The sequence below is a fragment of the Eublepharis macularius genome, chromosome 17 (genome assembly GCF_028583425.1).
Source record: "Eublepharis macularius isolate TG4126 chromosome 17, MPM_Emac_v1.0, whole genome shotgun sequence".
Lineage (NCBI taxonomy): Eukaryota > Metazoa > Chordata > Lepidosauria > Squamata > Eublepharidae > Eublepharis > Eublepharis macularius.
The window spans coordinates 18,652,281-18,676,913 of NC_072806.1; the positions used below are offsets into that span (position 1 = coordinate 18,652,281).

At 48.3% G+C, this 24,633-nt stretch overlaps 1 protein-coding gene across 3 annotated transcripts in view; it reads left to right on the forward strand.

The window, feature by feature from the left end:
- Positions 1–23,840, forward strand: part of HIP1 (huntingtin interacting protein 1) — a 69,514-nt gene extending 45,674 nt beyond the window's left edge. For all 3 annotated transcript variants that reach the window (XM_055001343.1, XM_055001344.1, XM_055001345.1), the window contains exons 8-31: positions 650–790; positions 3,037–3,094; positions 5,398–5,473; positions 5,721–5,855; positions 7,046–7,143; positions 9,309–9,381; positions 10,188–10,371; positions 11,105–11,193; positions 11,871–11,987; positions 12,096–12,197; positions 13,959–14,153; positions 14,944–15,091; positions 15,515–15,601; positions 15,949–16,056; positions 16,161–16,297; positions 16,502–16,612; positions 16,804–16,862; positions 17,417–17,510; positions 18,577–18,677; positions 18,759–18,864; positions 19,518–19,641; positions 20,104–20,165; positions 20,257–20,368; positions 20,960–23,840. In XM_055001343.1, coding sequence (XP_054857318.1) covers positions 650–790; positions 3,037–3,094; positions 5,398–5,473; positions 5,721–5,855; positions 7,046–7,143; positions 9,309–9,381; positions 10,188–10,371; positions 11,105–11,193; positions 11,871–11,987; positions 12,096–12,197; positions 13,959–14,153; positions 14,944–15,091; positions 15,515–15,601; positions 15,949–16,056; positions 16,161–16,297; positions 16,502–16,612; positions 16,804–16,862; positions 17,417–17,510; positions 18,577–18,677; positions 18,759–18,864; positions 19,518–19,641; positions 20,104–20,165; positions 20,257–20,368; positions 20,960–20,979 — 2,537 coding nt within the window. In that variant the 3' untranslated portion in view covers positions 20,980–23,840. The remainder of the gene's footprint in view (positions 1–649; positions 791–3,036; positions 3,095–5,397; positions 5,474–5,720; positions 5,856–7,045; positions 7,144–9,308; positions 9,382–10,187; positions 10,372–11,104; positions 11,194–11,870; positions 11,988–12,095; positions 12,198–13,958; positions 14,154–14,943; positions 15,092–15,514; positions 15,602–15,948; positions 16,057–16,160; positions 16,298–16,501; positions 16,613–16,803; positions 16,863–17,416; positions 17,511–18,576; positions 18,678–18,758; positions 18,865–19,517; positions 19,642–20,103; positions 20,166–20,256; positions 20,369–20,959) is intronic.
- The last annotated feature ends 793 nt before the right edge of the window (positions 23,841–24,633 follow it).

A 24,633-nucleotide genomic window follows, 5' to 3' on the forward strand; every position in this document is an offset into this window, starting at 1 on the left:
TCCCTCACTGACCCGGGGCTAATGTTTGCACATTTCCTTTATATGACATGTTTCCTCCTCCTGGAACTGCTGATTCCGTTAAAAAAAAACCTTAAATAATGCTGAAGTTGCTCAAAAATTTGGTGCAGTATGCCAAGAAGTACGGGAAGAGATGAAGGGACTATGATAGAGCTAGGTTTGGCTTACCAAACAAACCTTGATAATGAGAGAGGGTGAAGGGGGGCGCAGTACAGGTTTTCTGTCCAGACTTCCGTCATGGGAAGGTTTGTTCTTGGAACAGTGTGACCAGAATGGGCAGTGAAGTGCTAAAGAATGGCAGATCTTCTCAGGACATGGTGCCACGATCCTTCTGTCACACGAACATCTGAAACAGCCCACCAAAGCGGCATATCTGTAAAATGCTCTGAGTTTGACGATGCAGCAGGTGACCTTGGTCCAGTATAGGTTAACAGGGGAGCAATTGGTTTGTGATGAAGAAGGCTAGAATCATTGGAGGAGGGCTAGGGGGTGGCCCCGCATCATGCTACAGGACCTGAGTTGTAGGACCTGTTTAACTACCCCCCCCCCCATTACTGTCCTCATGAAGCTTCTCTAGCAGTGCTTTCCAAGGAGTCAGCCCTGATGGCATTGTCTTGTGGTTCCCTCTCAGTGTTTGGTTCCTTGGACATGTCTCGCTCTGTGTCGGTCACCGCTGCTGGGCAGTGCCGGTTGGCCCCACTGATCCAGGTCATCTTAGACTGCAGCCACCTCTATGACTACACTGTTAAACTTCTCTTCAAGCTCCACTCCTGTAAGTATACTCCTGGCAGGGTTCTTTTGTGCCCTGAATCCCACTGCAGCCGACGGCAATCTGTGGTCCGCAACAGCCTCCCCCCCCCCATCTCCATTGCCCCATTTCCTGCTGTTAGGCTAAATTCCTGTCTCCGGGGTTCCCCATAATTTTGCTTTTCCTTGGTGCAAAGAGGGCTTCACAAATGTCATCTCAGTAATCCTGTGTCAGCTGGGCCAGTATTGGAGATACAGGTCTGAGAGAGAGTGGCTTGCCTAAAGGCGATCTAGTGACTGGGCGGCTGAAGTGAGATCTGAATCCTGGTGTTGCTCAGACATTGCCCCAGTACCTTGGTATATACAGAATAATAAAGACAAATCATGTCTCTGAACATCTGCAGAGTGCCTTTCTCCCACTGCTGAGCAAGCTGATCCAGCCTCCATGCCTGGCATTAGGGAGCCAGATCTTTAAAGGCAAAGATGAGCCCAAGCACTTCCAGTCCCTTGTGGATTTCTAAAGATCAGAGCTGTTTTTACCCTGTCTGACAGAGGTCCCTTCCATGCCACTAAGATGTTCCTCTTCCACAATCACCTGCAAGTGAAATTATAGTTGTGGTACTTGGTGGTACTTAATATGGCGCTATATTCCCCATTGTGCTCCTCCCATGCCCGTCATGGCTGGGTTCATGTGCCCGCCGAGCACCTGTCTCTCCACAGACTGCTTAAAAGTCTGCAAGGCAGCCAGTAGGCTTAGGCAGGGTGAGTGTGAAGAATTTAGCCCCTCTTTCTCCTACCTCCCAGTCCAGTGTTCTCTACTCAGCTGCTGGGTAAATGCGCTTAAGACTGCCACCTTGGGGTCCTTCACTGTGCTGTGGAGATCTGGCTTCCACGTGGAATGGAAACCAGCCAAAGCAAAGGGATGCCAGCTTGTTTGCAGGCAGCAAACTTCAGCCTGGGAGATGGATGTTTTCTCTGTCTTGCCAGACGACTTCCCTCTTAAAAACTGAGGAAGCTTGTCTCTCTCTCTCTCTCTCTTCTCAGGCACCCAGCCCCACAGCAGCAGCGCCCCGTGTTGTTTTGTTTGAGCCATGGATTTCCTATATTGATCCCCATAAATATACCCTAAAATGAGCACTGGGGGGCTCCTTTCAGAAATGCTTTTTAGAGATTATTGGATGCGTTTCTCCCACCCCAACTCACGGATGGGGTAATCTTATTTTTGCTTCTAATTCAGTTCTAATTTGATTTTTACTTTATTTTAGTTTGCTATTCCTATAACTGCACAAAAGCAATAGGAACTTTTTTTTTTAAAAAAGGCAAATGCAGCTATTAAAAAATTAATGATGGAAGAGACTGTGTTCTAGGATACGGACTGGTAAAGGGGCAAGTAGCTCTTTTAATTTTTGATGATGATAAGTAAAAAAAAAACGCTATTTACTTGGGGAAATGGAGATGAATCCGCTCTTTTCCTCCCTCTCCTGGTAGGTAAGACTTCAACCTTTTGAAAAGGCTTATGGGTGCAGAGAAGGAATAGCAACAATGGCAAAATGCAGGGCCAAGCAACGTAGGAAGATAGAACAACCACCACGTCAGCAACTACCTCTCAGACCTCTCCTCCCACCTCAGTGTTTTGCTAGTCTATATTGGATAGACTAGCAAAACATCCCCGTCGGCGTTGTTGGACAAATCTTGAATTTTGGGACTGGGAATGTGATTACATCTTCCACGATTCTCTCCATGGGCTTCCATATAAAAATTTTTTGCATGTTGCACTTTAAATGAAAGCAAGGAACTATACGGACTGTAAAGACTTGTTTGAACAACATATGTGCTGTATATGATTATACTGTGTATTTCTGTATTGTATATATTTGAACACATCGCACTTTGCACTTTGCACTTTTACATGTGGACAGGAATATATGTACATTCGTTATAGTGGTGTCCTGGTATTGTGTGTTTTCTTAGTCTATATTGGATAGGCTAACATTGCAATCATGTTCAAAGTCTTTTTAGAAAGATGGGAGGACAACAGGGAAACGCTAGAATGTAGCCGGTTGCATCAATGTGGACTGCATTTCTTTGTACAAAGCAAATGAATGTTAGATCCACTTTATGAACTATATATCAGTATCTTAATGGACACGGGAAACGGAAATCTTGGCATGTTCTTTTGCTTTGTGTGCACACACGTATATACCCCTCAGAACACTGTCGCCTGAGGCGGTTTGGAGATCTTCATCCCATTTTCTGTCATTTCTTACCCAGGTCTCCCAGCTGACACACTCCAAGGCCACAGGGACCGTTTCCTGGAGCAGTTCAAGAAGTAAGCATGTGCTGCTTGATCCTTGTTCCCTTTCGAAGATGTCTCTTGTGAAAGTTGTGTGTGTGTGTGGATCTGTGGTTAGGACTTACTGATCAGTTAAGCTAACATAAGCTGTCCGTGCCTTGTGTATATCTGATCAAAGCACTTGTTGTGTTGGACAGTCAGTTTGATGTTGCGGTGGATGCAGAAAAGCCACCGTGACCTGATTTATTTTTTGCTGGGCATGGGCATGAGGGCATCTGTTCTGGATACTTTGTCACATCAGAGATCTGTGGGGAAACTGATGTTTGCCACATTGTGGAAATCCAGACCTTTGAATCCAGACCTCTCTGGGTTCCTGTGTTACATTAAAGCAAACTCCATTCACCTTGACAAAGACCTCCTGTGATGAGTGAGGGTAATCTTTTGGTTACCATACTGTTGTACAACAACCAATCTGCATCCAGCCAACAATGGTTTCGTTGTTAGTGCAGGGGTCCCCAACGTGGTGCCCGTGGGCACAGTTGTGCCTGCTGACACCTTTCCTGGTGTCTGCCAACTGTTTTTAAAAAGTAGGTGGGGCCAGATGGGGCTATTGCCCAGTAGGGTTTCTGACTGGCCATTGGAGGTTTGATTGGCCGTGCAGATTCTTACAAATATTGCTTTGGCAGAAACTGCTTCCACAGCACAAGGATCTTTGCTGTATGACTAAAGGTCAGCGGTAGCAGCCATTTTGTGCTGGCTTCATCTCCTGCAGCAGCCATTTTGTGGTAGCCATTTTGTTACTGCACCCACCACACTCTGTCAGAATTCCAAATGTGCCCACAGGTTCAAAACGGTTGGGGACCCCTGCATTAGAGTGTCATACTAGGATGTGAGAGACCCAGGTTCACAATCCCCACTCTGACATGACAGTTGCTGAGTGATTTGGGGCCAGTTAATTTTACAGAGCCTAACCTAACCCACAGAATGGTGGTTATGTGGATAAAATGAAGGAGAGGAGAATGGTGTTGTAAGCTGCTTTGGGTCCCCAGTAGGGAGAAAAGCAGGATACAAATATCCCAATAATAAATCATCAGCTGCACTTGGGTTTTGCTAAATCTTCAGTTTTACAATGTTACCTTTGCGGCCGGAGATGCTGAGACCGGTGGACAGTGGTAGGTGTTTGGGGAAGGGACTTTGAAGCTCCTTTCTGTGGTCTCATACTTGACAGAGCGTCCTGTGGAGTACGCTTGTGGTGTCCCTGATCTGGGACTAGACTGTCCCTCCCTGCCTTTGCAGTGTGCATCCATTCTCCTGCAGTCATACCAGCTGGAAGCCAGAAGCCATTGTGGGGCTTACCAAGTAATCACTGAAGGAAGCACCCAGCTGAGGGAGAAGCAGGGATGGCCAGACCTGATGGTCCCTGCTATTATGCTTGAGGCTTCTTATCTCCCAGCTCCATGCAGAGCTTGTTGGTTCTGATCCGGAGGACTGTGTTTTGGAGTCTTTTTTGGTTACAAGCCAGCTGCTGGCTTCAGACCAATGAAGTAGCTTTTGCATGATAGCAGGAATCAGTAAGATGAATCAAATGATATCAGTTGGGCCCCCTTGGATCTACGTTGTATTGTCTGGAGCCAAAGCAAAGAACAAAATATTGTCAGGTGGATAAAAATATCTCCAGGTTTACTGACGCTGTTGTGCAAGCTGTACAGAAATGGATCGTGCCGGCTAGCCATAGTATCTGGAGTGTGACAAGGTAGCTTCTCTTATATACAGTCAACTGGATAAGGAGAGCCAGTGTGGTGTAATACCCGATGAGAGTCTGGGATGCCCAGGTGCAGATCCCCACTCCGCTATGAAGCTTGGTGAAACTTACTTGGGTGACCTTGGGGTGGTCACACCTTCTCAGCCTAACCTACCTCACAGGGTTGTTTGTGGGAGAATACAATGAGGAAGGGAATGGTGGGATAAAACCGTTCTAGGTGGTAGGAAGTATGATGTATTTGGGACATTTCCCCGGAAGACTTCCTTGACCATGTTCAGGTTTGCATTGTCACTACTTCTGTAAACTTACTTTATTGCTGAGACTCGAGTTACAGCGGGTTAAGAAGTATGCGTCCTGTAGAGTAAAATCCTTGTGCTTTGGCTTCCTTTCACTGCATCAGTGACTTCTGGCTCTAAGAAGCTTCCTTAACTGATCTGAGTGTAGGAAAGATAAACAGAACCACTGGCCTCATTCTAGACGATCCGTTCAATTTGCTTTGCTTTCAAGGATGGCGGACCTTAACCTGGAGTAGCCCAGGGTGCGCTTGGACTTGACTCTTTGCTCTTGAATTTTGCAGGCTGAAGGATCTGTTCTATCGCTCCAGCAACCTGCAGTATTTCAAGCGACTGATTCAGATCCCTCAGCTGCCCGAGGTGAGACCATGTGTGGCCTTAGACAGATGTATTCCACCCCACTCCTGGCCCTTCCAGTTTTCCCACAGTGCTTGAACGGAAGGCTGCTTGTAGATTGTGGTCCAAGTGAACCGGCACATCTGTCAAAGTTGCCCTTTTTTTTTCCATACCAAGATGGAAGCATTGCAGGATTGGCTCACAACATGGAATGTGCCTTTGTGCTGCTGTTCCGACTTTGCCAACTGCCACCCCTCTTTCTGTTTGCCAGAATCCCCCTAACTTTCTACGGGCTTCAGCACTCTCTGAGCACATCAGCCCTGTCGTTGTCATCCCAGTGGAAGCTTCGTCCCCTGACAGCGAGCCGATCATGGACCTTGTAGACACGGAAACATCCTCACAGCAGGTGAGATGAAGAGCAGCAGTTCTGACACGAATGGGCACATCTGGTCTTTATATAAGAGAGAGGGCAGTGGTCTTTGTAGCTAGTGTTTGGAGAACACCAGTCTCTGTCATCTGTGGGCTTCATCTCAAAATGTTATTTTAGGGTAGCAACCCCTTGTTGTGCTTTAACGTTTCTGTTTTTGCTAAGGCCCAGTTGAGTCATCCAACAGAACCAGGTGGAGAAAGCCTTTTCACCGTTTTGTACCGTTTCAGGCTCTGGGTAGTGGAGAGCTTGTTAGTTTATATCCCCCTGCAAAAAATAAAATCCTGCCATTAGAAAACTTACTGTGTCAAGGCGGGAAGAGTTCACCTTAGCCTTCTCCCTGACATGTTACACGGAGGGATTCTTTCTCCCCATCCCACCCCAGACATGCACAAACTTCCAAATTGCAGCCTTTCAGCTGCAACCTGAAGTAGTACAATTAAGGAAAAATTGTGCCTTTGGTCTTGCTAGAGGGGGGCAATTAAAGCAAGGAAGGGAGTAAGGAGCAGGGGCTTGTATTGGAAGAGTAGTGTGTACTCTTTCTCCTGAACTGTTTCTCAGAAGGCTCTTGTCCACCGCAAAGGGCTGCTTCCTCCTTAGAAAGCAGAGCTGCAGAGGATGTTGACTTGACTAGTATTCAAGAAATGGGGAAATGAGCTCGTTGTGGCTAGTCTGAAAGGAATGCCTGCCCTGGTGCCGCTCTCCCACCAGCTGCAGTCACAACTGCCACGGGCCCTTTCCCCAATGGTGCTGGGTGCTGCTAAGAATCCCACTGCCATGGCCACTGTGTGCACCACCCACATATCCTCCTCCAGCAGTGCTAGGCAGCACATGCAGCTGGAAGCAGAGGGGGCCAAGCTCTCACCAGCAGGCAGTGGAAAGGCATGAGTGCAGGCATCAGAGGAGATGCATGAGTAGGGAGTCAGCAGCAATGGGTCCCACTAGAAGCCACAGGCCCTGACAGCCACCCTACCTTGCCGTGTGCTGACATTGGCCCTGCCTGAAGAAGACACCCCATTTGGGGCCCAAGGTTGTAAAGCAAGGGGTTTGGGGTAGATGCGCCTTCCCTGTGGCGCTCCACCCTTGAGCTGGCATAGGACCTCTTTCACAAGTGTGTCATGATTGCTGGACCTTGCTAGGAGATGAACTGCATTAATCTTGTCTTCCAGAGTCTCCCTGAAAATAAGTTTGATGACATCTTTGGCAGTTCCTTCAGCAATGATCCGTTCAACTTTAACAGCCAGAATGGGATGAACAAGGATGACAAGTGAGTCACGATCCCTGTCTGGGGTTCTTCCCTCCCTTCTCTCAGCCCTGGTTTAGGAGGACACGCAGAAGACAATTTTAGCTTTTGTCATTGCAGGGCCTGGTGTATACTGGGCTTCAGAGACATCCAGGCACATTTTGCACCTGTAGCTGGGCGATGAAAGCAGAGAATGTAGGAGTGCCAAAAGGAATTTCGTGTGTGTGTTCTTGCTCTTTCTTGCGGTGTGCTGAAACTAATTAAGTTGTGTTGTGTCCATCATTATGTGATACTTTGTGCAAAATCTTCAGGCCATTGCATTCTGTTTTTGCTTGAGCCAGAAACTGAGTTTCTCTATTCGTAGCCCAGTGCAGGTCATACTCAAACTCTCACTTGAATATTCCTTATACTAAATCGGAGTCTCTCTACATGAGACACCTCAACACGTTTCATCTTCGTCTCCAGGAAGGCTCTGTCAATTTCCCCTTTCCAGTTTAAAACTGTATGGTATTGCAACCAGAGGGCAGTGAGGAATGGAAATGGGCTGGAGCCGCCTTCCAATGCCGGGCTTGGACCTGGAGAGGTTATGGGCTGAAGTTTCCCTTCTGGCATTTCACAGCTCCAGCAAAGCCTTCGCCCTGTCGCTGGCTCTGTCTTTTTAAACTACCCTTCCCGGCTACCTATTGTCAGAGGTCTTGTGAAGAGAGACTTTCAGACCCGTGGTCCATCAAAGTCAGAAATGTCTTTTCTTACTGGCAGTGGCTTTCGCATCGCCTCCTACCTGATCCTTTTAACTGGAGATGCCAGGGATTGAACCTGGGACCTTCTGCATGAAAAGCAGATGCTCTGCTAGCGATCCACAGATACTCCTGCTCCTGGGTGTTCTCCTGAAGAAATGGCAGGATGATGCCAGAGTGTTGTGTTTCTTTTATTGCTGTTGCTTATCCAAGAAATAGTTGAAGTTCCCCCAGCGTTGACAGTGTGATCTGCAGGTGTTAACTGGAAAGATGGCTGCAACTTCTTGGAGTATTTTAAAGACCACTGGGAGGAATGAGACACCAGTGGTGATTGGTAGGGACAGCCACTGCCTCTAGACAGGTTGAAAACAGGACCCTGAAGCCACCTGCTTCCTGGCCTGTTATTTAGGACAGCAGGTAGCCAGGATCTGGACTCATTGGAGAACAATGAGCTCCTGCATCTTAGAAAGGTTTGGGCAGAAGCTGCTATGAGGAAAGAGCTTCATATCCTCAGCCTTTTGTGTCTGGGCTGTTTCCTTGGTGTCCTCCTTCATAAGGAGCAATTCAAAGCTCAGTGGAGTTCAGTGGCTTTACATGAAAAAGCAGATCAATGGCACAGTTTAGACGGGACAAGGATTGAAAAGAAACGGGGAAAGGTGTGCTGTACAATACGAAAGGAGAGAGAGAGACCGAAACAGGCCAGTTTACTCCTGTCAATATCCATTAAGCATTTTCTTTCGGCCTCTGAAATGCACTTTCCCCTAATTTTGTTGAGGACTCATCTTTCTCTCCTTTTTTAGCTGAATAGCTGAATTCCTAGGTGCACAGTTGTCAGTAGCTTTTGCCGTGTCTCTGAACTATCAAGGTCATACAGTAGGACTGGTCCCAGGATTTTTGTTGTTCACAGATGAAAACTGATAGCCAAACTCAGGTCTCTTCTGTGTAACATAGCAGGACAATATCTAGGTTTAACTTGACTGGAAAGCAAGTTGTCTTGGAGGTACTAATGGCTGTTAAGAATTTTTCAGTCTTTTTCTATTTTATATAAAAAGGGATTAGACAAAGTCAGTCTAACTGAATATGTCAGTTAATGACCATTAGGCATGGTAGCTAAATACGACCTCTGCATTCAGAGGCAGTATACCTCTGAATGCCAGTTTCTAGGAGGCAGCAGAAAGGGGGAGGTTTTGTGCCCTGGCTATGGCTTGTTCATTTGCCACTGTGGAAAATGGGATACTAGCTCAGATAGACCTTTAGTCTGGTCTAACAGGGCTCTTTCTAAGAGACTGTCTGTTTGCTGAAGGGTGGATGGAGTTCACCCACTCGTTCCCTGGGTTGAGTCTGCCTAGGTGGCCATGAATTAAGATCCTTTTCACGTGCCAGCTGTGCCGTCCTGTCAGATGTAAGAACTTAATCCCATGGGATGATGCAACTTTCTCTCTTTCCTTCCAGGGACCAATTGATTGAGCAGCTGCACAGAGAGATCAGCAAGCTCAAGGAGGAGTTGAAAAACTTCAAGGCAGAGGTGAATATAAAGCCATCCCCTCTCTCCTGCTGCTCCTTCACTGAGTCCCTGGTGGGATGCAGAGACTGGCGTCTGTTGTTGGGATGGAGGGAGGTTTGCAGGGGTAAGTGTGGGCAGCCAGAGAGACTCTCGGAGGATTTGGCATATGTTACTTTAATAGGCAGACAATGGTTCTGAAGCATTTTGAAGCACAGCATCAGTACATGCGAATGAAGGAGTAAGAAGTTTGCAACTATATGAGAAATTAGAGGCACGGTTCAAATTAGACCTGCATTTCCTGCCTTCCTTTTTAACTTTTATCTGCTTCTTATTTGGCTGTTTCCCATCTGCCTAGAGTCCGAGGGCACAGGCAAGCAATTTGGGGTGTGCATCATAAGCAAGGGTCACTCTGAAGCAATTGTTATAGAAAACCAGGACCATTGGAGTGCATAGATGCTCTTCCCAGAGCTCTTGCTAAGTGTAAAGGGAAGAAATGTGGGCAGGAGCTTAGAAGTGCTGCATAAAGCATTCTGAGGCTGATGTTTCACTTATCCTTCCCTACACAAACATGCACGGGCCGCGTCCCACCTTTATTGCAATTTAGAGGGTTGATATTTCCTGAATGTAGTGTTTGGATGATCCCTTTAAAGCAGGAACGTGTCCCATTTTTAGTCATCCGGTTGTTTGGTGAACTCGTACTGCTATGACCACTTTTGCCATAGCGGTGCCTGACCTCCGCAGCCAGACTGGTGCGACAGCTTTGGTCGCCTTGCAACACTTCAGGATCCTCTTAAAGCCCCACTCTCCTAACTTTCTGTGGCCTGCAGAGTCATCGCCTGGTGGTCCAACTGAAGGGACGGATCAGTGAGCTGGAGGCAGAGCTGGCGGAGCAGCAGCACCTGAAGCAGCAGGCGCTGGACGAGAGTGACTTCCTGCGTGCTGAATTGGATGAGCTGAAAAAGCGGCACGAAGACACCGAGAAAGCTCAGCGCAGCCTGACAGAGATTGAGAGTGAGGGCAGCGATGGGGCAGCCCCTGGTGTCTCCCACCAGGGTTTCTGGGGAGGTGTAAAAGTGTGGGGATCTGATCGGCCCACTTACTTCACAAGTGAGACCTGTCCCATCTTGAAGACTTGACAAAAATCTTAGTTGCATTATGATGCCTTCATGGCCATATCAGATATATGTTTACCAAAATTAATGATGCATATCTTGGCTCCCGGATTTGAGTCTGGTAGCCCCTTAAAGGCCAACAAGATTTCCAGGGTATAAGCTTTCAGGAGTTAAGCTCCCTTTGTCAGATCTTGGCTACCAATTCCTGTCTGGAAGTATTTATGTAGAATAGATGGATTAAAAATATAACAATAAGTTGGTCCATCATTAAAGCTAGCCATAATTTGAAAAGTCTGGCGCCCCTTTTCAGAGAAGTTTTGATGAACCAAAAGAGAGCCGTGGAGAGGCCCCAAGAATTCCTTTTTCTGTCTTCCCAGCATATGATGTGTTGGCGGTCCTGTGTGGAGTGCCCCCCTCCCTGTTTAGTTGATTGACAAGATCACAGTCGAATGTAGGGAAGAAGCAGGTGTATCAGTCACATGAGGATGCTGAATGGGATGCTGTGGAGAGCGAAGGATTGGATTTCTGCCCCACCTGTCTTGCACAGGTGTGCCTGTCCCAGAAGGAGGGCAGGCTGGGCCAGCTCGTCTTCCAGAGCGGGACCCCTGCTGAATCGCCCGTTTCTGTTGCAGGGAAAGCACAAGCCACAGAGCAGCGTTACTTGAAGCTCAAGGAAAAGTACAGCGAGCTCGTGCAGAACCACGCGGACCTCCTGCGCAAGGTAGTGCTGTTTTCCTCCCCGCCAGTGCCCGTGCTTGAGATTGTGCAGCTTCATGCCAATGAAGCATGGGTCGCATGCCCTGAAACATGTAGAAGTCAAAAGCCATTTGATGCAGTTTAAGGCTTTGGAGGTGTCTAACGTCTTTCCTGGCACGGAATTCCAGGCTGTGGCTGGATCAGTTGCAGGTCACAGTGTTTCTCCGTACAGTAACTTTGAATGCATTTGCTTACATTTCTAATTCTTGAGTCGTCGTCTCCACAGATCTTTTCTTAGCAAGCCCCAGACAGGAAGGAGGGACAGGTTATGAGGTTTGCATTGTTAAGCACAAATGCTGGTTCTTGCTTAGCACTGAGGTTTGAGGAGTTGCAGTTTTTTGAAGCGCTGTAGAGGGACGCTTTATGGCTCTCGGGCTGTCTTGTTTGGTGAAGCTGTATGGGGAAAGGTGAAAAACTCTTTAGGGTCACCAAACTGTCTCAAAAACTGTACCTCTCCTGTTCAGCAACTGGGAGTGTGGCCTGTGACCCAAAGACAGGAGTTCTCTGTGTGCGCTGCTTCAGTCTGTTAGGTCCAGGAAACCTTCTTCACACTGTCCTAGAAGAGAGAACGGCAGGCCAGCAACACCCACAAACTGAGGAGCTGGAGTCTTCTTCCTTTGCCTTTCTGCTTTTGTTTCTCAGAATGCTGAAGTCACAAAGCAGGTCACAGTGGTGAGGCAGGTGCAAGAGGAGGCCGAACGAGAGAAGAAAGAGCTGGAGGACTCCTTTCAGCAGCTGAGCAAGCAGGCCCAGCGGAAGGTGAGGACTAAACATGGCAGGCTTCAGGGTGACACTGGAGGAAGTAGCCAGAGACGAAGGCTATTGCCAGGAAGAGGGTGTAACAATTCCCCGGTGCTCCTCTTGCAGACACAGGAGCAGACGGAAGTCTTGGAGACTTTGAAGAGGGAACTCCTTGCCAGCAAGCAGGAGATTCAGAACCTCAGGAGTACTATTGAGTGTAGTGCGCAGGTGAGACCCTCTTGCCCAGCACTTTTCCCTCAAAAATATTTGTCAGGTCTTTCTTCACTCCCTCCCCGCTACTCTCAGTGGTCCCCAACATGCTTTCTGGTGCCTGCTGTCTTCCACACTGTCCTTTTTTTTACCATTTCCATACTCCTCCATTATCCTTTTTGATGTTTAATATTTCTCTTTAAGCTCCTTCTCCCTGTTCTCACACCATCCCTGTCTCCCTAATTCTTCCTTCCCCTTCCTTTGCCCTTTTTATCCATCGCCTCGACTCTATGCTACTTCTCCAGCAGGCTTTGAGATGCAGTGAAATGATAAGAGAGCCTGTGATAATGATTGGGGAAGGGTGTTAGTGGCTGCATTGCAACCACTTCTCACAAAGCATAGTCAGTAACTTTTAAAGGGTAACAAGACACTTGAGTCGCAGCTTAACTCTATTTGGCTTCACTCGGGAAGTGAGCATGTGCTTGAAAGAGGTTGACCACCACAACTCCTCTGTTGACAGGAAGAGAAGGGAAGGGTTCCTCTCTATGAGAAGCAAAACTAAACATGAGATTTGGAAATCCAAAGAGTGAAGAGGGAGAGAATGGATCCTCAGCCAAGGAAACCCTAGCAACTGCTTCCATCTAGATTACCTTTTCTCTTTCAGTATCTCAAACGCACACTTCTCACGTTCTGGTACACATGCATACATATAGATCCGCTTAATCTAATCCATTGTAAAGAGTCTTATGGACTCCCCAGTTTTGCCTTTACCTCGAGTACCCAATGCCATAAAGGCTTGAAGTTGGTAACCAAGTCCTCCCGTCACAATGTATGATAATTGCATAGTAATAAGTATGGGCAATTACACTATTATCAGAATGTTTTCTTGGCCACCTACAAAAACTGAGATTTTTGACTTTACCCTCTGAATGTTCAATTGGACTGAAACTGTATTTAAACATATGTGAGGGGGAAGGAAACCAGGAAAAATCCAACATCCACACTCGCCTAAACGAAAACTTTAAATACGTTGAAATGGTTGGTTCCCAGTAGCCATTCAGTGGTGTGTCCCTCTGCTTTTTCTCAATCTTTCAAATATGCCCACAGATTCAACATAGTTGAGCCCCCTAATTTTAGATGGTAAAGAGTGCGCGTGCTTACAATGCATCATCTCTCTCACACGCATAGATGCATGAACACATTCACCAACCAATCAACCAACCATGAGCATTTCCATAGCTATGCAAAATCAATTTGTCCAAGACAGATTAATTTTAAAAATTGATAACATTATATTCTGCATTAGAACGGGCTCAAACTGACTGGGAATATAATAATAATAACAACATTTGACTTATGTACTGCCCATCAGGGACAACTTAACACCTACTCAGAGGGCTTTAGAAAGTCTGTTGTTAATATCCTCTGCCTGTGAGGTGGGGAATCAAACCTGGTTCTCCAGATTAGAGTCCTGGTGCTCTTAACCACTAAACCAAACTGGTGTAATAAAAATTGGTGCGGCGTACAAATAGGTATTATCTGAATATTAATAGGGATCGCACTATGATTCAGTTTTGAAGCAATAAAAACATAAAGTACCTTTCATAATAATTAAACATGGCAGTTGGGACTGGCACAGTAGCTGGCATTGCAAGCAGCAGCCAAGAGCACACAGGCAATGGTGATGGAGAAGCTTTGGTGGGTGGATGCCGCCCCTGCGGGGTTCTGGATGGTGGTCTTTGTGCAGTTAATACACTCCCCTTTTTGCTTGTTGGCTAGTCTGAAGTGGAGCAAAGCAGCCAGCTGGCTTCGCTGCAGCTGGAGAGAGACACCCTTGCCGAGACGGTGGCCCAGCATGACCAGCAGAGGGCAGCCTTGCAGGCTGAAGTTCAGCAGCTGAAGGCCACGTTGGAGAAGGAGAAGGAGAACGGCAGCAAGACAGTGGAAGAGTTGCAGTGCCGCCTGGGGGAAAGGGTAGGCTTTGCTTGGGAAGGGCTGGAGTCGGGAAGGTGGGCTAAAGGGCGGCTTCAGAGAGCGGCAGCAGTTCTCTTACAGGATGTTTGTGTGTTTACTTGATCGTCTGCCTTTCTTGTGGATACTCAAGGTGCATTATGCAGTGTAAGTCAATGCAATCGATAGGAGGAAACATCTAATTACCAAGACCAGTAGAGAGGGCCTGAGGTCCTTGCCCCAATAGGATCAGCATGCACCTTAAGCCGTATTAGGCAGACCAAGGCCCATCTAGTTCCAGGGCCTGTTTCTTCCTGTGTCTGTATTTTGAACCTGTCCCCCTGTTCTGCAAAATGAATGGAATCTGTTAGACCATCAAAGCAACAAGGAAGAAAACATTGGTTCCTTTTTGCAAAGCAATATTAAAACAGAGTAAGTGTGGCTGCATAGTTCTGATTCTTTCCACTTACTACTAATTTTGTATTAGGAGGAGGCAAAGTGGCCTCCAACGTTCTTTGGCTCTAGGGCCCTGACAGTGCTTATTTCATGTTGGGTATCAGGTTGACCCATCCAAAGAAGCCGATAGAGTGTGCCGAATGGGTCACTTTCTGGAGTAGTCCAGAGGAGTCACGATGTGCCCAAGGCCTCCGTTTCCTGGCATGCCTGCTCGGTTCCTCTTTGCCAGATGCCTGGAGCCAAGTTTGCACTTTGCATGCTGGGAACTGGTACTGCAACACAGGGAGAGGGCGGGAAGGACAACGAGCCTTGCTGTGTACCCAGCCGGCATAGTGGCCTTGTCTTTCTCTGCTCACAGGAACGTAATGCGCAGGAACTCCAACAACAGCTTCTGGACAAGCAGTTTGCTCTCCTACAGTGTGCCTTGGGAGAGGCTGAGCACATGATCCAGGAGGCCTTGAATCGACTGGATGACCCCGTTCACATCAGCTGCACAAGCTCCGCAGGTTAGCACGGGAAGCATGAGCAGGGAATACTTCTCCTTCCTCCTTGGAGATGTCCATGTGCAGCACATGCATGTTCCTAGCCCTCATGCTCTCAGAGGAAAATGTACAGCTGTTCCGTTTTTATGTAATAATCTGAACCCACATGGACTTCAAGCTCCTCTTGAAATTTATGAAACTAGGACTTCAGTTGAACCAGGGATCATGTCCCCTCCAGGTCTTGCCAACACTCCTACCTTCCATGCCTCCATTTCTCTCTCTCTCTCTCTGGCCCTGTCACTATTGCAACAATCCCTAAAGCCCACCAAATAGCAATAACAGTGCAGATGATGTGTTGTGTATACCAGCTTGATTTGCATGGTTCTTCTTGCAGTACCAGGAAGTGTCTTTAATTAATCTTGTGTCTCGATCCGTCTCTTACTGCAGATTACCTTCTGTCCAGGACGCTGGCTGCATTGAAGTGCACCGAGCAGCTTGAGGAGGCATGCAGCCAGTACCTTGCTGACCGGTCAGGTGAGAGCAACCACAGCCGCACTCAGTTGTCCGAGCCTGAGCTCAGTGGTGGTGGCATGTGTGGGAAGCCATGGGAACCCCTCGTTCCCCTAGTGCCTTCACAAGAAGCAGGACCCTGGAGTTAGTGGCCTTTGTTTTCCAGTCTGTATCAGGGGAAACTAGCATCAGTTGCAACAGACCAACACGCAGCAGTAGTTTTCTCTTGAATGTTGGAGATCTCAGTGTGCTTGGAACAATTCCACGTTTGCCCAGACAGCTGATGCAAGGAGTTGAGGGTTCATTAGCTTGGTGCGCAGGGTGAGGACTTAGCCCAGGTGTCACATGCTCTTTTTCCACTTGGCTTCTAGATGTGAGCAGCCTCTTGTCAGGGGTGGCTCTCTTTGCTCACCTGACTGGAGACACCATCCTGCATGCCAGTGCCACATCACACATGGCCCCCATGGAGCCTGCTGACTGTGAGTGTTGCATCTCGGGGTGGGGGGTGGGGAGGCAAGGAGAAAGATCAGGGCATCTCAGAGGGCCGCGTGGCTGAACAGAGATTTTGTTTGTGTGCTTCCAGTGCTGCTGGAGTCCTGCAGACAGTGTGGGAGCGAGGCCCTGCAATATCTAGGGACCCTGAAGGATGTAGCATTGCTAGAGGGTGCTGACTGCACAGCTGTCAGGAACTGCCTCAGCCGGATTGCTGCCATTGGGGAGGTGAGCCTCTGTGTAGCTGGATGGAAGAGTGGAGAAAGGTGGGGAATCCCTGGTGAAGGCCAGGAGCAACCTGGTGAGGCTACACTGAAGTCTAAACCTGAGGGGGAAGGAGGTCCTCTGAGTTTCTCTCCCTTCATGTGATGCTGGGATGGGTGATGGTGGCTGAGCACAAGAGGAAGCTTGAAATGACCTGCTCTCTTGCAGGAGCTGCGCCCAAAAGGCCTGGACATCAAACAGGAGGAACTGGGGGACCTGGTGGACAAGGAACTGGCAGCCACAGCAGCAGCAATTGAGACGGCTGCTGCCAGAATTGAGGTGAGAACGTTAGCCTGCCTCTCCCTCCCATGCTTGACATCTTTCAGAAAGACACCGGTTGGTGTTCCAGAAAAGCTGCGTGGCATGTATAGGTGTGTGGGTGCCGGTGGCCCCTGGACTCGCCCTGCTTCCCAATGTATTTGGATATGTCAACTGCAGTTCTGACCTCCCACCCTCCTTTGTCGAAACAGGGGATGCTGAGCAAATCGCGGGCAGGGGATACTGGAGTCAAACTCGAGGTCAATGAGAGGTTGGTATTGAGGGCTACTTTATCTGTACCAGGCGGCTATCATTGTGGGAGGGAGAGGGGGGACCTAGGAAACGAGTGGGGATGGAAGAGGGTCTGCTCCACCTTTTGCCTTGCTCATGCTTGAAGAGTCAGGCGAGCTCCCTTGAGCTACTCAACCGTTGCCCTCATGCAGACCGCCAAGCCACAACAGAGAAAGCAAGCCCTGTTGCATCCCTCTCCCTGAACCCTCTTATCCTTCTGAATCTCCATCCACCTAAAAGGAAAGGCTGCATGTTCTCAAAGAATAGAAGTGGATCCGGCCTCTTGGAAGTATGCATTTCAGCCAAAGGCTCTCCCTTTTTCAGTGTGGAGCTTTTCCTGGACAGTACTGTATTCCTCCACCCACTCTCATTCCACCATGCTCTCCCATTCCGTCAGTAAATGTGCTGGAAGAAAAGGGCAAGCCCTTCTCAGGCCCCAATTGCAGCGCTTCCTCTGCCTGCTGTTTGATCCTTGTTGCCGAAGAAGAGCCCCTCTGCTTGGGATTCCCCATTCCACGCCTTTGTGTCTTGTAGGATTCTAGGCTCCTGCACAGGCTTGATGCAGGCGATCCAAGATCTGGTTCTGGCTTCCAAGGATCTCCAGCGAGAGATTGTGGAGAGCGGAAGGGTGAGTGCAGAGGCAGCTGCACAAATGTGTCTTCGGGCGTGTTTTTTCTACCGCCGTTCTTTTGCGTTTTCATTTTAAAGCCAATGGGCTCCAGTTCTAGGAGTGCTGACTGGGGAGGTAACCGGGGAAAATACCGTATTCGCCCTCAGCCCTCATTCCAGCAGACAAGCCAAAACACTGAGCTACAGAACAGGTGCCGCCAGTGCTTGTAGTACGTGTGGCCCAGGCCAAACAAGAGACAGGCAAGTGGGATAGTGAAAGATGCATGGCTCTCTGGCAGCAACTCAGCTTCTATGTGACTTAGGAGGGAGGGCCTGTTTTCCATGCTGCTCCTACACACCTTCAAGTATCACAGACTGGGAGCTTGCTGGATGGAGAGAGAGTGAATGCAGAGGGAGCCTACAGAGATTTTGCCCTGGATAATAATAATAACAGTGTGCTTATATATTGCCCTTCTGGACAGATTAGTGCGCACTCAGAGCGGTGAGCCAAGTCGGTGTTATTATTATCCCCACAATACAGCTGGGATGAGAGGAGCGGCTTACCCAAGGTCACCTGCTGAGCTCATGGCAGTAGTCGAAGTCGTACTAGCAGAGTGCTGTTTCGCAGCCCAGCCACTTAACCACTATGCTACAGCAGATCTCCCAAGCTGTTTCCCAAGCAGGACGCTGTTTCTCCTGGTCTGTGGCTAGAATGCATATCACCTTTTGTAATCTTCCACTCTGCTCAGAAGCTTCCAATCACAGGAGCATTTATAACAACAACAATAACAACATTCAGTTTTTATACTGCCCTTCAGGGCAGCTTAATGCCACACTCAGAGCAGTTTACAAAATATGTTATTGTTCACAATAATAACCCTGTAAGGTGGGTGGGGCTGAGAGAGCTTTGAGAGAGCTGTGATTGACCCTAGGTCACCCAGCTGGTTTCAAGCGGAGGAGTGGGGAATCAAACCTGGCTCTCAGATTAGAGTCCTGCCGCTTTTAACCACTACACCAAACTGGCTCTCCTCAAACTGAACTTCCTCAAATGTTGCATGCAGTACTTAGATTTCCTTCTCATCCAGGGAGCAGCATCCCCCAAGGAGTTCTATGCCAGGAATTCCCGGTGGACAGAGGGGCTGATCTCCGCCTCCAAGGCTGTAGGATGGGGAGCAACTGTCATGGTGTAAGTGTCAGGGGATTGGCCATTGGGCAGTATCGTGTGATGCTGGAAAAAGCCCAACCTGCCTGTGTACGTTTCTCCTAGAGATGCTGCTGATCTTATGGTTCAAGGCAAAGGGAAGTTTGAGGAGCTAATGGTCTGTTCCCATGAAATTGCAGCAAGTACAGCTCAGCTTGTTGCTGCTTCAAAGGTAGGTGCTTCCCCTTTATGCTGCAAATTGCTAAGTAGACCAGTGTAGCTCAGTGCCTGATCATGGGGATAATGGCCAGTAACATAACTGCATAAGCAAAAGACCAGAAAAATACCTACGAGGTGAGAATTGTGATAGGAGTGTAGTTCTCCTGTAGTGTCCAGAGCTTGCTTTGCTATCTTAAGGTCAGTAAGGCTTTTTGCTGTCTTGAAGAGGACTAATGTATGTTCAGATGATTTTTCCTCTCCTTAAAAATGGTTTGTGGCTTGTTCAATCTTGGGTGAGTTGCATTCTTGAAAGCTCTGTACAACAAACGCTTAGAAGACCTCTCAAGAAAGGCATCTTAAATATTCTCTAGGCTCCAGGATTCCTTTGCCACAGAGTTCCTTCTTTAAAAAAAACCTGAATGATCTTGTAGGATAAAAATTGTGGAATAGCTGAAACTTTAAATAAAAGAAGCATGTTTTATGGCCTTTTTGCTTTTGGAAATTATATGTCTGAGAGCAACTGCAGCATGTGACTAACCAGGCTTGGTCTTTAACATGTCACTTTCTGCCAGCAAGTAAGACCTTTCTGCCAGCAGGCAGCTGACTGTTTTTTTTCCCTTCCCATTGGGAATTAAGCCTCTGACTCTGTCCTATTTGATCGGGCAGGTGAAAGCAGATAAAGACAGTGCAAATCTCAGCAAACTTCAAGTGGCTTCTCGAGCAGTCAACCAAGCGACAGCAGAGGTGGTGGCCTCCACCAAGTCAGGGAAGTCACAGATTGAGGAGAAAGGTTTGTGGTTTCTGACTTGCCCTTTGCTGTTGTTCTGTATAGCTCTTGCTCACTGTAGCTGTCTCCTGCCTCTCCCCCCGCCCCATGCAAATAGCATAGTGGTTAGGTGGCTGGGGTGCAAATCAGCATTCTGCTGGTTCCAGTGCCATGAGCTCTCAGGTGGCCTTGGCTAAGCCATTCCTCTCAGCCCCAGGTCCCCAGCTGTATTGTGGGGATAATAGCAACAAGGGCTTTGATCAGCACTCTGGGTGGACACTACTGTCCAGAAGGGCTGTATATATAAGCACACTGTTCTTCTTCTTATTATGTTATAAATCTCCTGCCTAGGATCCCATGGATGCAACCGTGCTTGCTAGCTGATTAGTTTTCACCAGACTAGGCTGGGGGTAGGAGTAGATGCCTTCTGTGTAGTCAGTGAACCCCTTTAATTAAAGTAATTGAAAATATGTGATTCCTCAACAGACAGCATGCAATTCTCTGCCATGACGCTAACACAAATCAAGCGCCAAGAAATGGACTCCCAGGTATGTGGTGGCACGGCCAAGGCAGGTTGCAGTGTGGGCCAGGGCTAGAATGGCCGCTTGGTGATGTGACAGCTCTTCTCCTCCTTGCCAGGTGCGAGTATTGGAGCTGGAGAGCCAGCTACAGAAGGAACGCCAGCGCCTGGGTGAGCTACGCAAGAAACACTATGAGCTGGCAGGCGTGGCAGAGGGCTGGGATGAGAATGGTAAGTTGGCTGTACAGGTCTGCTTAGCCTGCCAGACTTGGGACCACAGAGACTTGGAAGCAAATTCTAACTCCGCATCAGTTCCTAAGCTGTGATTGTAGCCTCTCTTTCACTGGGATATGGTAAAGCTTGGCAAGATGAAGAACAGCACTTGCAAAGTGTGTTCTTATCCAACCTTAACATTACAGAGGCAACATCAAAGGGTTGTTTATCACCCACAGAAAGGGGGAGGTAATGTGTAAGGACTGGAGGTCGTCTTCACCTCTGGGATGTGGTAGAGTTCAGAATTTCATGCCAGTGCTCATTGAGCCAATAGACAGGGTGAGAACATGTAGGTAAAAGAAAGCTAGAATTCCTTTCCTGTTTTTAAAAAAGGCTATTGATTTGGTCCAGTGGCCATAACTTCATATGGCCTAGAAGACATGCCCCAAATTAGAGCCTGACAACCATGCATTTCAGAAATAGTTCTCTCACCAAGCAATTCCTTTGGTGTTTGTAATTTATGTGGTAGAAACAATCTTTTTAAAAAGCCATGAGAACGGCAACCTTTGAATAAATCAAAGCTGAAGTGCTAACTGCTTTCCTCTCCAGGCGCAGATTTGGCTCCCTGAGGCAGCCAGAGAAGAGGCCCCTTCTGTTGATGTGGCTCCTTCCGAACATGAATGATGAACTAGTTTGGAACATACCGCAAAGCCTCTGCCCACCAAGACATTCCTCTCTCACGCTGGTCAGGCTAGGGTGTCCTGCTGGCCAAGAAGGTAGCAGTGAAGGCTGGAGAAGAGGAAAGGTAGTTGTCTCCTAAGCAGCATCAATAGCATTGCCCCTCCATAGCCACAAGATACCAGCTCTGCTCTCATATGTATTACAGCTTTGCAGCATCTTTGCAGAGTTGAATTCTCTTCCCCCCACCCCCCATTTCCTCCTTTTTTGCACAGCCTCCGAGCTGCCGGTTGGCCTTGGCTCTTGACCATACCGGGGACCGTGGTGGTCTCTCCCTGATCATGCTGCTTCTCTTTTGCCTGTCTCTGCTTGGGATCAGAGCCAAGACGTTGGCAGGAGATTCCAATACTGTTGTTTGAGATGGGAGAGCAGAGGTGTGCAGCCGTCCTTTCTCAGCGAGCAAGATACTTGGCGCAGGGGTTGGAAGGACCTTTTAGGGGCAGCCATACCTGCACAGAGACAAAAGGACCCATCTGTGAGGCTCAGTCCTTGGTGCAGAGGGCTTATGTGGTCTGAGTCATCCCAGGAGTTCCAGCTATTCTGTCTGATCTTGAAAAGCCCTTTAGAAGGTTGTTCAGGGACTGGCAGGGAGCATTCCTTACCTCCAAGCGCCTCTTTTTTACTAGCCCGGTGCCCGTTCCCATCTTGGCTTCAGCTGAACAGATCCTCTTCTGGTGCCTCAAGTAGTTCACTGTGTATTCTGTCAGCCACGAACAGCTCGGAATCCAGGAGCTGGAAAAGCTGAGGGCTGGGGGTAGAGAGGATGCTAGCATGGAGCTGAAGCCACTGCCACACTGCCTTTGTGTTCAGGGTGTAAGCGGCTATCAGATCAGCTGCCCTCCTGCCATGTGGACTTCATTATCCAAGTAGGAGCTACTGGAACCAGACAGCCTAGTGCAGCTGCTCCCTCAGCCATCGTTGCTCATCAGAGTCAGGGAGAAAGGGGGCGAGGAATCTAGGGTGGTGTTTGGATTCTAACGTAGATCTGGCTTCTTTTTCTCACTGCTACTAGCAATTAGATGCAGTTTGGCTGAGCTGCCTCTGGCACCTCATGATCACTGTGACCCCTCTAAGGGAAGACAATGGCTCGTGGCCTGAGTGACTGGTGGAGGAAGCAAAGAATGTCCCTCTATCCAGAAGAGGGATGGATGGGTGTGGGTGTGCAGGGATAGGACATCCCACGTCCTTCTTCATTCTGGCTCCTGAAGGAACGTAGGTATGAAATTGATGCTGGTGCCCTAAGCGTATGAAATATTTTTTTTCAGCCCAGTTCTTGCTGTGCAGAGAGGCCTTGGGAAAACTTTGGCCAGCAGCATTTGGCTGAACTTAACCAGCAAACTGCATGCATGGCAGAAGAAGCTCTGAATCAAAAGAATTGCCTGGCAGTAGATTCCTCAGAGTCACGCCAGCGGCTGTCAAAAGTGCAGCATTTTTCCTCCTAACTTTCCCTTGCTGGGATAGCACTGCTACTAGCCAGAAAACATCTGGGCAGTGAGACTGTACTTTTTTCTGGCCTGATTTCCCCCACTACCTTCCAAAAAACAAACAGGTGTGATCCTTCTAAGGTCAAAATCCAGCGTGTCTCTTAATTCAACATCCCAGAATGGGTAACGTTAACATACCTTCTTGCACATTTGGATAGACCCACTCCACATCTGGTTTATACAGGCCAAATGGTCTATTTCAGCCATGGGGTGGGAAAAAATCAGGTCAGGGAAACCAGCAAGAGTTGACTGAACAATGTGCCCTAACCCTTTCCCTCCTAGCAAGCTACCCCTTAGATTGAGTTGCCTCATCTGAGATAGCTTGTACGTAGCAAGCACTGTTCATGAATTCAGAAGCTTTAGAAAGGGAGACAGGAAGATGTATAATGGAAAGGTTGAGTTGGCTACCCTGTGGTTCTGCCTTGCATTGAGCAGGAAAGGTCACGGGTCCGGGATTATCGTATTGGCTGATGGAGTCCTGGCCTTTGGCAACGTTAAGTCCATACTAGGCTCCCTTGCCCTCCAGGTTACTCGATGAGAACCCTGCCTGTTGCACACTGCCATCCCGGGGTGGGGGGGAGTATTTTGCATTCCTACTCCTTGAGGATCTCTAACCCACTCCAGCCTCCACTGCTCAGATAGCCTAACAAACTGGTGCCTGTTATACCCCAGGCCTTCCTGCCACTTAACTGGCAGATCAAGAACCAAATAGCACTCCTTCCACCGCCAGTTCGAATGAAGTCCCTTGGCTGCCCATCCTCTCCAAAGCAATAGGAACAATCCTGTTGCCATAGCACAGGTAGAGGAGCGGATATGGTGTTGACCTCCCTCTCCAGCTCAGCCTTTCCAGGGACATCCCAACTCCCCCCACTCCTGTGCCCCTGTACTACCTCAGGTTTTCAGGCTGATTTGCCACACATGTTGGGGGCAAAAAGGAAGAGGATGAGGACCAGCTGGAGAAGCTTGCCATGACACTAGCAGAAAGGCCATTTTGGCTCGGAATGATCTTCCCCAATGCTCGCTCTTTCTCTTCCTTTTACTTTTCTTATATTCCGGGGAGTAGGGGGGTGAACAAACTTCCATTAGAGCAGTTCCCTGTAAGTGACTCAATCCGCCCACCACGTGCTTTGGGCCCCCACCAATCGGTCCAGGCAGCCAGCTTTTTGTTTTCCAACAAAACTTTTAATTATTGTATTAAATACAAGGAATTTTTTTTGTATAATATGTTGAATGTGTGTTTTCAATTTTTAAATAAATATTACAACCCATTTTTTTGTCCTGATTTTTGGAAGGGGATGGGTAGAAGTTAGGGAGGACGGTCAGTGTATATGTTTCAGTAGACGGTAATGGTCTGCTCCGAGATCAAGAGTTTTCTAACATGACTACGCCAGGACAAGGGGTACCTGCCGCTTGAACAAAGGGCTAAAGCAGTCTTGTCTTCACTAGAGATGGAGGAATCAGCCTGTGCTGCCAGCATGATAAATATGCATGAAGATCCATTATCTTGAGTGTCTCATTCCGTAACAACATAGGAAGCCAGTATACATAATAACACACACCCTTAGCCACAGACTGTCAGTGGACAATGGTTCTGCTAGAAAGGAGTGTTGTTCTTTATACAGTCCAACTTTTCTTTCTGTTCAGTGGCAAAGCCTCTCTCTAGAAACAGCAGACATACCTAGAATCTCCTGCAAAACTGAGAAACAGTAGTAGCTCTCCCCACTAATAATAATAACAGTGTACTTATATAACACCCTTCTGAACAGATTAGTGCCACACTCAGAGCGATTAATAAAGTCAGTATTATAATTATCCCCACAATACAGCTGGGGAGCTGGGGCTGCCACCAAGGTAGTAGTGAGAGTTTAGCAGAGTACTGATCTGCAACTAGGGCTGCCAGGTCCCATGGTGGGGGCGGGGGATCTCCCACCCTCCACCCCCTGCCACCACTCACCTGGCCAGCGGGGGAACAGGCCTCCCGTGCACACTCCCGGTGCAGCGCAACAGTGTCACTTCCAGGAGTGATGTGATCGTGCAGGCTCCAAGAGCACTCCCGTGCTT